Here is a 16,072-nt window from a genome sequence, read left to right on the forward strand (position 1 = left end):
AGGTCCTGCTGGGGCCTTCCTGCTGCTGGGCCCTGCTGGGGGCCTTCTCCTACCAGGTCCTGCTGGGGTCCTTCTCCCACCAGGTCCTGCTGGGGTCCTTCTCCCACCAGGTCTTGCTGGGGGCCTTCTCCCTCCAGGTCCTGCTGAGGCCTTCCTGCCACTGGGCCCTGCTGGGGGCCTTCTTCTACCAGGTCCTGCTGGGGCCTTCCTGCCACTGGGCCCTGCTGGGAGCCTTCCTGCCGCTGGGCCCTGCTGGGAGCCTTCCTGCTTCTGGGCCCTGCTGGGGCTTCTGCCACCAGGTCCTGCTCAAAGCCTTCTCAGCAAGTGTTACAACTCTTAGCTGCTCGGGTTGGCAAGCCCCACCGAAGCCGTCTTGCGCCGGCCTCCTGGTTCCTGCTGTCCTGTGCTCGTCACTGAGCCACTGTCTCTCGCTGTCTTCTGTGTTACAGCTCCTCTCTCTCTGTCTCTCCCGCCCCCCTCGCCCCCTCCCCCTCTCCGCGCCCCCGTGTCTCACTTTAAGCCTAGCAAGATGGCAAGACTGACCCACGCCTTCGTTAGGGTTCCATGTGCTTTATTTGCATGGTCCCACCCCTGCAAGAGTGCCATACATGTTATTTACATTATTAGCAAGCTATCCAATCCCCTTGGTGGGTCACAAGCACCTCGTTTATATCGTCCCACTCAGTCATTTGGTGGCAGTTACAAGACCATGGTGAGAAAGGCCATATAAAGGCAGGCTGTCGCACTACCCCCAGGCACAGTGAGCAGGGCTCCAGCCTGCCTGGCGCTTGGGAGAGAGGCCAGCACGCAGCGGGCATTGACCGGTGAGTCGTGCTTATTTCCAGGCTGGTTTTTCCTCCTTCCAGGTCACCCAGCCCTCCACTGCCTGGTTGATGGTTGAAGCCATGATATTCCACTGCCTGCTCGTTCCCCATTGAGTAAAATCCAGATCCCTAGCCCGGTATTCAGAGCTCTCCGTTGCTAACCCTGGTGTGTTCCTGTCTTTGCACTTACCCAAATAGAGGTCTTAGATTCCAGCCACGCTCGGGTTCTTGTTCCTAAACAGACCTGTATGTACTCCCCTCGGTGCCTTGGACAAGGTGTGTGTTTGTCCTCCTGAGGTGCCTTTCCCGCCTCTCCTGGTGAAGCTCCTGTCTGTCCTCCTGGTGCCCGTCAGCCGGCCCTGGCTCCGCTCTGCCTGCAGCATCTCTCCCTTCTTCTCTGCTGCACTTGGCCTTGGGCCAGTCACGCTGCCAGGCAGGGCTGTCGTTGGTCATTGTCACACTTGGAACATTGAGGGTGCTGCTGCTGCTGGTGTCCGGGACAGAGGAGGCCTCAAAAAGTCAAACAGAAATGCCTTTCTGGCAGCTCATAAATCATTTGAAAATAATTTTAGTCATCAATTTGATTCTTTGTTGACTGTAGAAAGGGTGTGGGGGCAGTGTCTGACCTCCATCTTCCCAAAGGGGAAGGAAGATCAACAGTCCAAGGCTGATTCCTATGAGGCGGAGGTCAGACATGCCTCCTTTCTCTGCCATCTTTACCAGTTCTGACACCAACCGTCCCCCCTCACAGTACTCTTTACTTCTCTGCTGTGTTCGATAGCTCATTGCAGTGGCCACACAGAACTCACAGACAATACTCAGAATTATGGGGTTTATTAGGAAAGTCACAGGTTACAGTTTAGGTTCAGGAACACTCAGGATACAGGTCTTCCATCAGGACAGCCTCTTCCCAGCTGTGCTTACAGGCACGCCTCTCTGTGGCCCTCGACCTCTATCTTGCTTGGGCAAGTGTTATAAAGCTCTTTTTTCTCTGACTGTAAGTGTCCAGAGGCTCCCCACTCCACGAGTAAGCCTCGGCCCGAAGGCACTCAGCTCTGGCTCTGTGGGTCAGCAGCCCTATCTCCACCAAGTGCCCAGAAGCACCCTACTCCTCCAGCAAGCCTCCTGCCCAACAGCACTCAGGTTTCTCACTCCATGGGCCAGGAAGCCCACCTTGCTGTCTCTCCTGCAGCTGTTTCTCTGGTACTGCATCTCACACTTGCTGTATCTCCTGGTTCCAGGAGCTTCTCAGCACAGGTATCCCGGGTCCAAAGGACACACTCTCCACTCCTGGCTGTTCTTGGTGCCGGTGGGATCCTCCCTTTCTCACCTCTTGGATGGCTCATTTCAAGCCCAGCAGGATGTCACAACTGACCAATCCCCTTGGTGGGCCACAATTACCCTGTTTGCACAGTCCCGCCCGATCACTTGGGTGGGAGTTACAAGACCATGGCAAGAAAGGCCACACAGAAGAGATCCATTGCATCGCGCTGACATTTGGATAATTTGGATGTGTTCCTGATATGTTAAACTTGGCTAAAATAATGTGAAGTTTGCTAAAATTGCTCCTGGTTTTGTCATTCTTTTAGATTCTGGATGAAATTGAAGAACATAGCATCAAAATCTATCACTTACCTGATGCAGAGTCAGATGAGGATGAAGATTTTAAAGAGCAGACCAGGCTTCTTAAGGTAAGCACTCAGTCCTGGCCCACAGCGTGACTGACGCCTGTTTTCTGGTTTGTGTGCTCTTAAAGAGTTGTCAAAGGGCCAAGCCCTGGGATGTGGGGCCCTCCAGAGGTTGTCCAGCTAGCTTCAGTTACAATACCAAAAAAAACAAACCCGTTGTCATCGAGTCAATTCCGACTCATAGCGACCCTATGGGACAGCGTAGAACTGCCCCCTAGGGTTTCCAAGGAGCGCCTGGTGGATTCGAACTGCTGACCTTTTGGTTAGCAGCCGAACTCTTTAACCACTCCGCCACCAGGGTTTTCCTTCAGTTACAATAGCATTTTTTATTTAAATATATCTGGAATTCTTATTGCTGAATTTTTTATTGCAAGTATAACTTGTTTTCAGACCATTTGTCCCATGTGGAAAATATCTGGAACTTCCAAGTAAAACACTTTATACCCGCGTCTTTCCAATTAAGCTTGGTAGTAGACAGGGATGTGCTAAGTATTTGCTAACGCACTGTGTCCACAGTGAAAATCGGGGTTCCCTGACGTGAGGTTTGTCCACCTGTGTCTCTCTTTAGGCCAGTATCCCATTTTCGGTGGTTGGATCCAACCAGCTGATTGAAGCCAAAGGCAAGAAGGTCCGAGGCCGCCTCTACCCGTGGGGGGTGGTGGAGGTGGAGAACCCAGAGCACAACGACTTCCTGAAGTTGAGGACCATGCTCATGTAAGACCCTCGGGACCCTCAGGGGCAGCTTTCCTCCCGTCTCGGTGTCTCCGCCTTGGCACTGGGGTGTCAGTGGACCTGCTCAGCTCTGCTGCCAGCCTCCCTGGGGGCTACATGTGACCGTCGGCCCAGCCTTTTCCAGACATGCCTGTGGCTTAATGTCCCCCTAAGACCTCGTTTGGTGCTTAAAGTAGAGCAGACCTAAACTGTGTCATGACAGCACCAGAAAGTAAAGATTTCCTGTTCTAGTGAGGAAATGGCAAAACTCACTGCAGGACCAACAAACAGCCTCTTCTCCAGGCCCAGTGAACTGTTGTGCTGCTACGAGTCAGCCTCCGGTGCTCGCTCTGGGTGGGCCAGGGGGCCCTCGGGACCCCTCGATCCTGGCCCACAGCTGCAGCAGACGCGACTACAGAAATAGACTGTCTTCTTCTAAAACTAATGCCACATCTAGTAACGTACACACACGGTCTTGTTCATGAGTGAGGAGGCCAAGAGAGAGGATCGCTTAACGTACGATACAATAGCTGTTTAATCAGAGTTTACAGAATGGCTGATCTGTATAGATTAATACTTTGATAAACTGAGGATTGCTTTGTATGCCACACATGCATCACTCGGCTTGGCCATTGTCAGTGAACTAAAATCAGTCAGATTCTAGCGTCAGGCTGTGTCAAGCATAATTTAACCATCATGTCAAGTGTTAATGGGTACTCGCAGTCCCTCCAGTACTGGGGTCCTTGGACAGGGACTTCCACTTTGGTGTCAACTGTGTGTTTCTCAGGGAGCTCTGGTGGGGCAGTGGTTAAAGCAATTAACTGCTAACTGAAAGGTCGGTGCTTCGAAACCACCAGCAGCCCCGTGGGAGAAAGATGTGGCAGTCTGCTTCCATAGAGATTTACAGCCTTGGAAACCCAACGGGGTTGCTATGAGTCGGAATCGACTCAAAGGCAGTTAAGTTTGGTTTTTGTTTGGGTGCGTTTCTCAGAATGAGGAAGAATGAGGGTCCCCTTTGCCATAACCCACCCCGTGTCCCTGCATCCTGAGTGAACGGAAACCAAAACCAAACCCATTGCCGTCGAGTCGATTCTGACTCATAAGGACCCTGTAGGACAGAGTAGAACTGCCCCCTAGGGTTTCCACAGAGGGGCTGGTGGATTCGCACTGCCAGCCTTACTCAAACCCGCCAGAGCTCCGGTTTGAGTCAACGGGGATGTGTTGAATGTTTGCTCACCCTGCAGTGCGTGTGTATTTGAAAGAGCTGAATGAGGAGACGCTGGGGATGACTGTTTCCTGAGATAAGCGGCAGGCTGAGAGTTGGGCTGCTGCTGGATCCAGAACACTGGGGCGTCCCTCTGTGGGCCTCTCTGTCACTCATGCTTGTCAGCTCTCCATGACGTAAGTCATGTATGAGTTTAAACTTGACAATGTGAGACTGTTGGAAGTACCTGTTCTCCAGGAGTACCTTTAGCAAAGTCTTTTCCGTTCCGGATGTTGCGTTCCCAAGACTCCTGAGGTTCCTGTGTACCTGCTCCCCTGGGCGATGGCCCCAGATGGGCTGGCAGTGCCCGGGCAAAGGTCCAGTGCGAGGACTGTCACTCTGGCCCCTCCAGTGCATCCTTGTGGCAGCAAGGGAGAGATACGCCTCACTGGATGTGTCCATAGCTGCACTCCCTTATCCTAGATTTTGGGCGTCTTTGTGTACCATTTATCAAGTCTAAGTGGGCATTAGTAGCTGGCGTTTCTTCCATGGACTCGGTTGGTTATTCTTCCATGAAGACGACGTGTGTATCTCAGCGTGGGGCTGAGCACACGTGGGTGTGCCCCGGCACCGGGCTCAGTGTAGGCATCCTTTTCTCTTTCAGAACTCACATGCAGGACCTCCAGGAGGTGACCCAGGACCTCCACTATGAGAACTTCCGCTCCGAGAGGCTCAAGAGAGGCGGCAGGTGGTCCCCTTCTCTGTGTGTGTGGTGTCGCCCCAAGTCCCTTTGTCTCCCCCACCCCATCCATATTGTGTTTCCCCAAGTCATGCCCCTGTCCATCCAGCTCAGCCTTCTTGTCCTCTAAGCAACATGCTCTGGTTTCCTACTCAAAAGCTACTCCAGGGGACTCGAGAGTTAAAAAGAAGAGGTAGCCTTGGTGGTCAGCAAATAAAGAACAGCTTAAGATGAAAAGGCCAGAGACGTGCTGGGTCCCTTCCTGAGAGCATCGCTCTGTCCATAAATGAGGAAAAATGTGTTTGCCGCTGAGAAGCAGCCGCTCACCAGCTGAGGAGTGAGCCATGGTGAACTGCTTCTCAGCAGCCATGGGTTCTCATGTGAGGTCTTTGTTTGGTGACCTGATTTGTACCTAACAAAACCACGTCTCCACTTAGTACAGAGCGATATACGTCACTTATTAAAAAAAATTTTCTGTATTGTAGTTCATTAAAATACTCAACGTTTTAATAACGCAATGGGTTCTGCATACACACGAGGTGCATACTGAAGTCCAAGTTAGTGTGCTGTGAATTTGGGAACCAGACGCTGAGGAAGGTGGCAGGCCAGGCAGCCTGCAGGGGCTCTGCTGCCGCCCACTGCCCTCTGCTTCCTTCGTGAAGACGGGCGGGTCCCGTTCCTCCTTTAAGAAGGGCCTGTGATATGGCGTGGGGAATGTCTGTCACTCCCGCCTGTGCCGGAGAAGGCAGCCCTGGCCCCCTCCAGCCGTTCTCATGATGTGGTGGGAGCTGGTGTGTGCCCAGCCCTTCAGACTCAGGCCGTGGTGGTGATCTGTGCTCATGAGGAGTAACTTACCTCAGAGTGCTCCTCAGATGACGGCTTATTTCCTGAGCAGGAGAAGACGACAGAGTCACCACTCAGCTTAGAGAGGACAGTCTTGGATTGTCCATGTCATGCCATTGGCCCTTTTGTCTCAGTCCGTTCCCGCCTCACTTACTCATGTTTTTAATCAGAAAAATAATAAATGCATGCAATTTTACACAGAATGTTTCTCAGAATTGTAAAGTGACGTTTTTCTTTGGGTGTCAGTCATCAGAAATAATCAACCATATTCGTTGCAATATTGTAATTGTAATTTCTTTCAACCCTTAGAAAAGTAGAGAATGAGGACATGAATAAAGACCAGATCTTGCTGGAAAAGGAAGCTGAAGTAAGTAGAAAAGGATTAGTATTCTTACGTCTAAAGCTGGGTAGTTTACATCCAAAAATGTTATTTGTAATCAACTTTCAGTTTTCTTTCCTTAATTTTTTGAGAAGGAATAACACTGCATATGACTAGCCTGTTTCATTTTATTTGTTCTTCTGCACGTAATTATATACTTACATTCACGCATGTGTAATATACATGTTGCTGTTAGCTGCCGTGGAGTCGGTTCTGACTCATAGCGACCTTGTGTACTACAGAAGGAAACACTGCCTGGTCCTGGGCCATGCTCACAATCATAGTGATGCTTGAGTCCATTGTTGCAGCCACTGCGTCAGTCCATCTCATTGAGGGTCTTCCTCTTTTTTGCTGACATTCTATTTTACCAAGCATGATGTCCTTCTCCAGGGTCTGGTCCCTCCTGACATCACGTCCAAAGTATGTGAGATGTAGTCTCACCATCCTTGCTTCTAATGAACATTCTGGCTGCACTTCTTTCAATACAGATTTGTTGGTTCTTCTGGCAGTCCGTGATATATTCAGTATTCTTCGCCAACACCGTAATTCAAAGGCATCGGTTCTTCTTTGGTCTTCCTTATTCATTGTCTAGCTTTCACATGCATATGAGGTGATTGAAAATACCATGGCTTGGGTCAGGCACAACCTTAGTCCGTACGGTGATATCTTTGCTTTTTAACACTTTAAAGAGGTCTTTTGCAGCCGATTTGCCCAGTGCAATACGTCATTTGATTTCTTGACTGCTGCTTCCATGGGTGTTGACTGTGGATCCAAGTAAAATGAAATCCTTGACAACTTCAGTCTTTTCTCTGTTTATCATGATGTTGGTTTTTGGTCCAGTTGTGAGGACTTTTGTTTTCTTTATGTTGAGGTGTAATCCATACTGAGGGCCGTGGTTTTTGATCTTCATCAGTAAGTGCTTCAAGTTCTCTTCATTTTCATCAAGCAAGGTTGTGTCATCTGCACATCACAGGTTGTTAATGAGTCCTCCTCCAATCCTGATGCCCTATTCTTCTTCATACAGTCCAGTTTCTCCGATTATTTGGTCAGCATACAGATTGAATAGGTACTGTGACAAGATACAACCCTGACCCACACCTTTCCTAATTTTAAACCATGCAATATCCCCTTGTTCTGTTCAAACGACTGCCTCTTGTTCTATGTACGTTTTCCGTATGAGCGCAACTAAGTGTTCTGGAATTCCCATTCTTCTCAGTGTCATCCATAATTTGTTAGGATCCACACAGTGGATCATACTTGTGTGTGATATTAATGATATTGTTTGATAATTTCCACATTCTGTTGGACACCTTTCTTTGGAATGGGTACAAATACGGATCTCTTCCAGTCAGTTGGCCAGGTAGCTGTCTTCCAAATTTTTTGGCATAGACAAATGAGCACCTCCAGCACTGCATCCATTTGCCGAAACATCTCAACTGGTATTCCATCAGTTTCTGGAGCCTTGTTTTTCACCAGTGCCTTCAGTGCAGCTGGGACTTCTTCCTTCAGTACCATCAGTTGCTGATCATATGCTACCTCCTGAAGTGGTTGAATGTCGACCAGTTCTCTTTGGTACAGTGACTCTGTGTATTCCTTCCATTTTCTTTTGATGCTTCCTGCATCGTTTAATATTTTGCCCATAGAATCCTTCAGGATTGCAACTCGAGCCTTGAATTTTTTCTTCAGTTCTTTCAGTTGAGAAGTGCCAAGCATGTTCTTCCCTTTTGGTTTTCTATCTCCAGGTCTTTGCACATTTCATAATAATACTTTACTTTGTCTTCCTGAGCCACCCTTTGAAATCTGCTGTTCGATTCTTGGTTACTTCATCATCTCTTCCTTTTGGTTTAGCTAGTCGACATTCAAGAGGAAGTTTCAGAGTCCCTTCTGACATCCATTTTGGGCTTTTCTTTCTTTCCCATCTTTTTAATGATCTCTTGCCTTTTTCATGTATGATGTCCTTGATGTCATTCCACAGCTCTCCTGGTCTTCGTTCATAGTGTTCAGTACATCAAATCTGTTCTTGAGATGGTCTCTAAATTCAGGTGGTATATACTCAAGGTTGTACTTTGGCTCTCGTGGACTTGCTCTAATTTTCTTCAGTTTCTACTTTAACTTGCATATGAGCAATTGATGGTCTGTTTTGTAGTCAGCCCCTGGCCTAGTTTTGACTGATGATGTTGAGCTCTTCTGTCGTGTCTTCCCACAGATGTAGTCGATTTGATTCCTGTGATTTCATCTGGCGAGGCCCAGCTGTATAGTTGCCATTTATGTTGTTGATAAAAAGTGTTTGCAGTTAAAAAGTCATTGATCTTGCAAAATTCTGTCATGTGATTTCCAGCGTCATTTCTATCACCAAGGCTGTGTTTTCCAACTGCCAATCATTCTTTGTTTCTAATTTTTGCATTCCAATCACTAGTAATTATCAATTCTTCTTGATTGCATGTTTGATCAATTTCACACTGCAGAAGTTAGTAAAAATCTTCCATTTCTTCATCTTTGGCATTAGTGGTTGGTGTGTAAATTTGGATAATAGTCGTATTAATTGGTCTTCCTTATAGGCGTGTGGATATTATCTTATCACTGACAGTATCGTACTTCAGGATGGATCTTGAAATGTTCTTTTTGACGATGAACGCAACGCTGTTCGTCTTCAATCCATCATTCCCGGCATAGTAGACCATATGATTGTATGATTCCAAATGGCCAATACCAGTCCTTTTCCGCTCATTAATGCCTCGGATATCAATGTTCATGCATTCCATTTCATTTTTGACAGCTTCAAATTTTCCTAGATTCATACATCGTACATTTCACGTTCTGATTGTTAATGGATGTTTGCAGCTGTTTCTTCTCATTTTGAGTTGTGCCACATCAGCAAATGAAGGTCCCCAAAGCTTGACTCCATCCACGTCATTAAGGTCGGCTCTACTTTAAGGAGGCAGCTCTTCCCCAGTTGTCTTTTGAGTGCCTTCCAACCTGACGAGCTCATCTTCTGGCACGATATCAGACAATGTTCTGCTGCTATTAATATGGTTTTAACTGGCTAATTTTTTCAGAAGTGGACTGCCAGGTCCTTCTTCGTAGTCTGTTTCAGTCTGGAAGCTCCACTGAAACCTGTCCACCAAGGGTGACCCTGCTGGTATTTGAAGTCTCGATGACAAAGTTTCCAGTATCACAGCAACATGCAAGCCACCACAGTACAGCAAACTGACAGATGCGTGGTGGGACCATCTACTTTACCAAGCATGATGTTCTCCAGGGACTGGTCCCCCCCGATAACGTGTCCAAAGTACACAGGACCCATTGGGAGGAAGAAATTAGAAAACTGTTGAAAAACGTTTTAAAAGATTTCAAGGGAGACAAGTTTTTTAGGGGAGGAAGACTCAAGTGTGAACATCACAGTTCTCCCTAAATTAATGTCACCCAAAAAATCACAGCAGGGTTGTGTGTGTGTTTGCTAAGTTTTTTCTTTTAGCAGAACCAAAACCAAACCACACCTGTTGCGACGGAGTCGATTCCAACTCACGGTGACCCCATACGACAGAGTAGAGTTGCCCCATAGGGTTTCCAGGGAGTGGCTGGTGGAGTTGAACTGCCGACCTTTTTTTGGTTAGCAGCTGAGCTCTTAACCACTGTGTCACCAGGGCCCTCTTTTAGCAGAAAGCTTGATAGAATAATTTTAACTTTTATTTGAAGAATAAACATGGGGAAAACAGGAAGCTCTGTAAAAAACAGACTGATGAGAAGAGACTTGCTTTTCGGGTTGTAAACGAGTTAGAGAGCGGTCGCCACCCAAACTGGTACAGGCACAGGAGAAACTGACCCCGCATGTGGAGAACTGCCGTGTGATAAAGGTGGCATTCAGATCTGCTGGTTGAGGGAGGCAAGCAGTGTTCCCTAAGGAGAAAGGCGCATAAACTTTTAATATTGGAACAGCTAGGGCCTGGTTGCCCACTAGAAAAGCCGGGCATTTCTCATCCCCATTTAATTCCCATCCCCACTGAGTGTCACCAGTCTCTGCCCACCTTTGAGGTTAAAAAGCATTCGCTTTGTTTTATCTTTGTTGCTTGTTCATATTTCTTATTTGAATTGCACATTCTTATCACTCAGTGTTCCGCTGAGTTGGTCCTGTCCTTGCTGATTTGTAACAGTTCTTTGTCTGTTAGCTCTTGGTCACGTTTTGGAAAAGCCTAGAAATTAAAATTTCAGGAATTGCAGAGTGCGTGTAAATCACATTTAAGCAGAGAGACTGAGACTGAAGTGTCTGCAATTCTGTGCGTTTGCAGCTTCGCCGCATGCAGGAGATGATCGCGAGGATGCAGGCGCAGATGCAGATGCAGAGGCAGGCGGGGGACGGTGACGGCAGCGCGCACGGGCACCACGCGTGAGGTGAGCCGGAGCCACTGGAGCGTGCTGCGGGCGCCGGAGCCGTGGGAGCCGCCGGAGCCGGCAGCTTCTCTTCTCAGCCTGCTGTTGGGGCAGCCTCCTCCTTTGACGGCTCATCGCTGTGGCAGCTGTGAAGCTCTGTCGTTACGCACTCGCTGTTAGGAGGAAGGCTGCTCTAAGAGTGGGGACCCCCTCCCCACTGGACTCATGCTGCAGGGTGTCCCGGGGAGGCAGGGTCAGGGTGTTGGGCCTTCTAGCTGGCAACACTGCCCAGAGCACTGGAGGAGGGGGACAGCTGGAGATGTTTCATGAGACCAACATTGATAATTTTTCTTGTCCTTTATTTTGAAGATTTTTCGTATTTTCTAAGCTTACAAATATGATTAATAAGGGAAAAAAATTACATTTTAAAAACACTTTTATTAGTCATGAATTTGGAAGTTCATTCATGCTGAAAACATCTCTTCAAGGACAATAATAAAGTGTTATCAGTAGCTTGTGCAGATGAAAAATACAAGCAAGCTGATGTGAAGGGGGAGGATGATGCATGTCCGTCGGCCCCCTGGGTGGACACCAAGCTCCTGGGGTTACAGCCTCCGGCTCTCCAGCCCGTCCTGCTCCCACCGCCGGAAGTCTGGCCTCATTTGCGCCAGCCTCACTTCTCAAAAGGAATCTGCAGACACCATGGACCCAGGACTAGGAAGGGCCCGTGTCTACCTGTGTCCTGTGGATGGTGTGGGCTGTCCTCCTGCGGGATGGACCATCTCCTCCCCAGAGGAAAGGGTGAAAGGTCAGTTCACGACCCAAGAGTCCAAAGGAGAGAGGGGCACATGGGCTGCTCTGACAACACAGATTTCATGGGTAGGTGTGGTTAGGGCTCAGCAGGGTGTGTCAGTGTGGCCCATCTGGGAACAGAGGAGAAGCTGGAGATGACCGTAGAAGCTCTCCACTCCAGGTCAGAGGCTTCACTCTGGAGGCAAGGCAATACTGAAACCAGGAAGGTGATTGGTGGCTGAGGGTGGTCCCGCCGGCACGTGCCACAGGATAGATTAGATAGAAGGCAAGGAGCTGGGAGGTTGGGACACGTGTCAGGAGTCTTCCCGACAGGTAATTAAAGAAGGACCTAGAGGGGCATGCTGGGGAGGCCATGGCCACCAACACAAAGCCCCTGTCCTGGGAGGCTTATTGTAAAATGCGATGTGCACGCAGAGAAGTACAGAAACACACGTACAGCTTAGCCGATCCCGTCACCCAGGTGCACATGACCGTCTTTAAACCTTAGAACGATTGTGGTGGGATGTGCTGAGTCCACGTTTACTCACTGATAAGGAGACGAGCTGCTGCAGGGGCTGCGGGTGGTTTGCCTGTCGTCCTTGGCATGCCAGAGCCGAGCTTTCATCAGGTGTTCCTGACTCCAGAGGCCAATCCTACGCAGCCAGCTGGGGTGGCGCTGACAGGAACAGCGGGAAGGAAGAACCAGGACACGGCTGGGCTCGTTGAGGTGGGAGGGACGGGCAGGCGATGGCTCATTTTCTCTGGTCTCGCTGCTAGCTCCTGTTTCTGAAAGTTCGATTACTGGATTACGAGAACTTCAGATACATAAAATTATTTCATTTCTGTGTATTTCGAGCAGTGCTCCCAACTTCCAAGAGCCTGGAGAGTGGTGCTTTGATTCCTTGAAATCGGTGGTCCTACACACCCAACCTTTGTTCAGCGTGTCCCCTTTCTTGTTACCAAGAAAAATCACTCTTGTCAGTGGTGAGAGCAGGGGACCCTGCACCACTCCTGTTTAAATGTGTTTTCTTTTTTTTTTTCAGAAAACACTTTTCCGGATAAAAAGAAAACATTCCACATGAGTCGCACAGTGGTGTTTTCCATGAGATCGTGAGAGGAGAGTCCGTGTGTTGCAGCATCTGTGCCTGAGAATGCCATTTCTTTTTAAACTTTTGATGTGGGGTTTTTTTTTTTTTTTTTTTTTGTACGAAGTACTTTTAGCATTTGTATTTCATTACTATGTTATGCTTTGTATTTTGTGAGTTGAAATTTCCCTTTGCATTTTTCTTCCTCCTTACTAACCACTCAGTTAGATTCAGTTTCCAAGTCCGTGGATGTTCAGTTCAGCAATTGGGTTTCTTTGATTTCAGCTGGCCTGACTGACTAATGGTTGAGGAGCATGCTTGATTGACATCTAGAAACAAACTCAGATTGACTCGGAGGGTCCCAGGTGGTAGAGACCGCTGCCTGGTGCCAGGTCCTTTACGACAAAGGGCGCGGTATGGAGACTCCCACCTGCCTTTCGCCCGTTTGTGCACATCGCCTGAAGCCAGTCTTGCTGCTATAGTTCAATGCTTCTAATCCATCCGCCCACATACCTGTTTACCAAGTAACCGAACAGAACTGTTGAATGAGGCACGTGGTTAGACTTCAGTAGCTTTTTTAAAAGCAGGCTTTTGGGGGTGAATTTTAGGAAGTCTCTGGATCCTGGCACGAGGTAACCTTTAAAGCCACTACTGCAGAGAGCTCATCACCAGCCTTTCTGTAATGCTCTCCACTAGGGCTGGTTACACCACACTGTGGAGAAAATCAGAATCCCCATGAGCTCCAGTTTTTATATTGCAGCTAAGACTCATACACACAGTGGGAATCAAACTATTTTTACTCAACTAATTTTAAAAATAACTTTTTAAGGAAAATTAACATTTGACCTGTTGAGAAACCAACCTTTTGTACTTTTATACTGCACTTTATTTTTCTGTAATGCGTGTTTAGAAGATCCTCCTCTGCAGTGGAAATCGGAGTCCTATGGTAGGTGCACCTCTCTGAACCCAGACCTCTCTCTGGGCACTGTCCTGCCCCAAGGCCATAGCCCTGGAGGCCTCTGTGAACCCAGACCTCTCCCCAGCCACTGTCCTGCCCCAACGGCATGGCCCTGGACGTCTCTGTGAACCTGGACCTGTCACCAGCCCCCAGACCCAAATGCTGCCAGGCATTCCAGATCCCAGCTTCCTTCCACTGCTCCCTTTGTTAATGGTTTTACAGCGGGAGGCAAAGAGCAGTGATCATTTTATTACACACAGACTGTTCCAACAATTTTCAGTTGCCATTTCCTTCATTTTGTGAAATACCCATTTCTGTGTCTTCTGAGAATGAGACTTTCCACACCTGTGCTGACAGTCTGGAGGAGGTGCCAGCAGTTGAAGCTGTGCAGATTCTGCCCTCTGTGCTGAGGCCTCGGCCCTTGCTTGTCCTCATGTGCCCCCTGTGAAGAATGCCCAGGGATGCTGAGGCTTCAGGGGCCGGCTTTTCTCAGCATTTTTGCTGAAGCAGGGAAATGCATTCCTAGAAGGTGGTACGTTAAAGAAGGCTGACTTGAGTGGAAGGAGTGGAGGTGCTGGTTCAGGGTTGCTATCTTTAGTGGTAGGAGTTGGAAAAGAAAATGATTAAGCAGAGGATGAGAGGAGGGTGGTTTTGTTTTTGTGTCTTTGGCCAGATGAAAAATGAGATGGTCAGAATTAATTAGTTATGAAGCTGTACTACAAAAAGTACTGTGGTGCTTTGCTCATTTGCCCCTTTCCTGTGGAATCACTGCCAGCGGTGAAGGCTGTGCAGGCCCATTGGACAGTCCTGCCACGATTTCATGATACTGTACAAAGAAAAAGTGAGAACGTGTTTGCAGACAGTGTAAACCGTGTGTATGTTCAAGTGCTACTTAGGGCGAGCTGCCACCCAGTATTGGTTATGTGGGGCCTGGAGGGCCTGCACTGTTACACTTTTAAATCCCTTTTGTTTGCTGCCCAGTTCTCAATATATACTTTTGCTCACAGATAACTGCTCTTTTACTAAAAGATACTCTCTACCTATAGAAATATATTTGAAAACACTTATTTTACACAGCAATTTTGTATTCATTAAAACTAACCTTTTATCAATAAAGCACTATTGTTTAGATATTAAACAAGTGGTTCTGATGATTGCTTTTGGAAGAGGGAAGGTTCCAGCCCTGTAAACGTCGAGTGTAGAATCAGAAATTATTTGCATCCAGAGCATCAGTACTGTGCATGTTGGTACTGGAGACCCGCAGCCCAAAAGAAAGGGATGAAGGAAGGCTAGGGAGGGATAACAGATGATCTGGTCATTTCCGAAAGTGAGGACCATCTGATGATACTTTCGGGCGTCGCTAGACACCTGTGTTCACTAGTTAGGAAATGTGGTGAGAAAGAGATCTTCACAGTAACAGATACTGCTGAACACCTGGAAATGCAATGATGATCGAATATTTCTGAGAAGAGACCCCTAAAGAAAGCTACACTTCTATTAGAGAACATTTTTAACCTGCACTTAAAGCCGCCGCCCCTGAGGCCCAGGCCCTTCGCCCTACTCTCCGCTGGGCCGGAGCCCGGGGCAGGGGAGCCCCCGCCGCCTGCGCCCCCGCCCCTCTCTTCCTGCGGGACCTTACCCGTGAGAGCCAGTCGTGTGGTCGCCGGAGGCCGGTAGAGGGTGAAAGTCCAGGTTTGAGGACGGGGTCGTCCGGCTTGGACGCGGCCGCCCGAAGGTCACGGGGGGTGAGGGGAGCCCCCACCCGTGGGCAGCCAAGGCTTCTGCGGCCCGGGAGGCTGGGGCTCTGCTCCCGGCCAGGCGCTGTGGGAGGGGCCGGAGGGGAAGGGGCGTGTGCTCCGGGCGTCACGTCTCCGTTAATGGGCGGCCGTCCTCGCCGCGGGCCGCCCTCCCCGGTGTTTCGGCGGCTCCGGCCACCGTGCCCTCGGCCACGATCCCGGTACGCCAGGGAGGCGCGCAGGAAAAAGGTATGAAGGCTGGCGGCCGGGAGCGGGCAGTGAGGTCACCGCGCCGGAAAAGGCTCCCTGGACCGCGTCCGGCCCCACGAGCAAGGCTCCGCCTCGCCGCAGGCGCCGCCCCGCCCCCGAGCCAAGGCCCGTCCCACCCCGATATCCGGGCCCCGCCCCGAGACCCTAGACCCTGCCCCAGGGCCAGGCCCCGCCCCGGGACGTTCCGCGCTCGGCCAACCCAGGCCCAGCCCCGTGGGCCGAGACCCCGCCCCAGGACGTGCCCTGCCCTGCGATCTCGGGCCCTGCCCCGGATCCCGCTCCGTGAACCCAGGTGCCGCCCCGGAACGCGCCCCGCCCTGTGATCCCAGGCCCCGCCCAGCGAACTGAGGCCCCGCCCAGATATGCCTCTGCCCCGCGGTCCCTCTCGCCCCGCCCCTTCTCCGTCCGTTCTTCCAACGTCGGTGACTCGCAATCAGACCGCGGTGGGGGAGGCCCCGCCCCGGCGCCCCCGAGG

The 16,072-nt window shown here is 49.7% G+C and overlaps 1 protein-coding gene across 3 annotated transcripts in view; it reads left to right on the forward strand.

Annotated features, from left to right (window-relative positions):
• The window catches only part of SEPTIN2 (septin 2), a 40,102-nt gene extending 25,373 nt beyond the window's left edge, over positions 1-14,729 (forward strand). For all 3 annotated transcript variants that reach the window (XM_023740885.1, XM_023740886.1, XM_004386483.2), the window contains 6 exons: positions 2,414-2,515; positions 3,081-3,226; positions 5,092-5,175; positions 6,319-6,376; positions 10,675-10,777; positions 12,592-14,729. In XM_023740885.1, coding sequence (XP_023596653.1) covers positions 2,414-2,515; positions 3,081-3,226; positions 5,092-5,175; positions 6,319-6,376; positions 10,675-10,776 — 492 coding nt within the window. In that variant the 3' untranslated portion in view covers position 10,777; positions 12,592-14,729. The remainder of the gene's footprint in view (positions 1-2,413; positions 2,516-3,080; positions 3,227-5,091; positions 5,176-6,318; positions 6,377-10,674; positions 10,778-12,591) is intronic.
• The last annotated feature ends 1,343 nt before the right edge of the window (positions 14,730-16,072 follow it).

This window comes from Trichechus manatus, unplaced genomic scaffold (assembly GCF_000243295.1).
Source record: "Trichechus manatus latirostris isolate Lorelei unplaced genomic scaffold, TriManLat1.0 scaffold00165, whole genome shotgun sequence".
Taxonomy (NCBI): domain Eukaryota; kingdom Metazoa; phylum Chordata; class Mammalia; order Sirenia; family Trichechidae; genus Trichechus; species Trichechus manatus.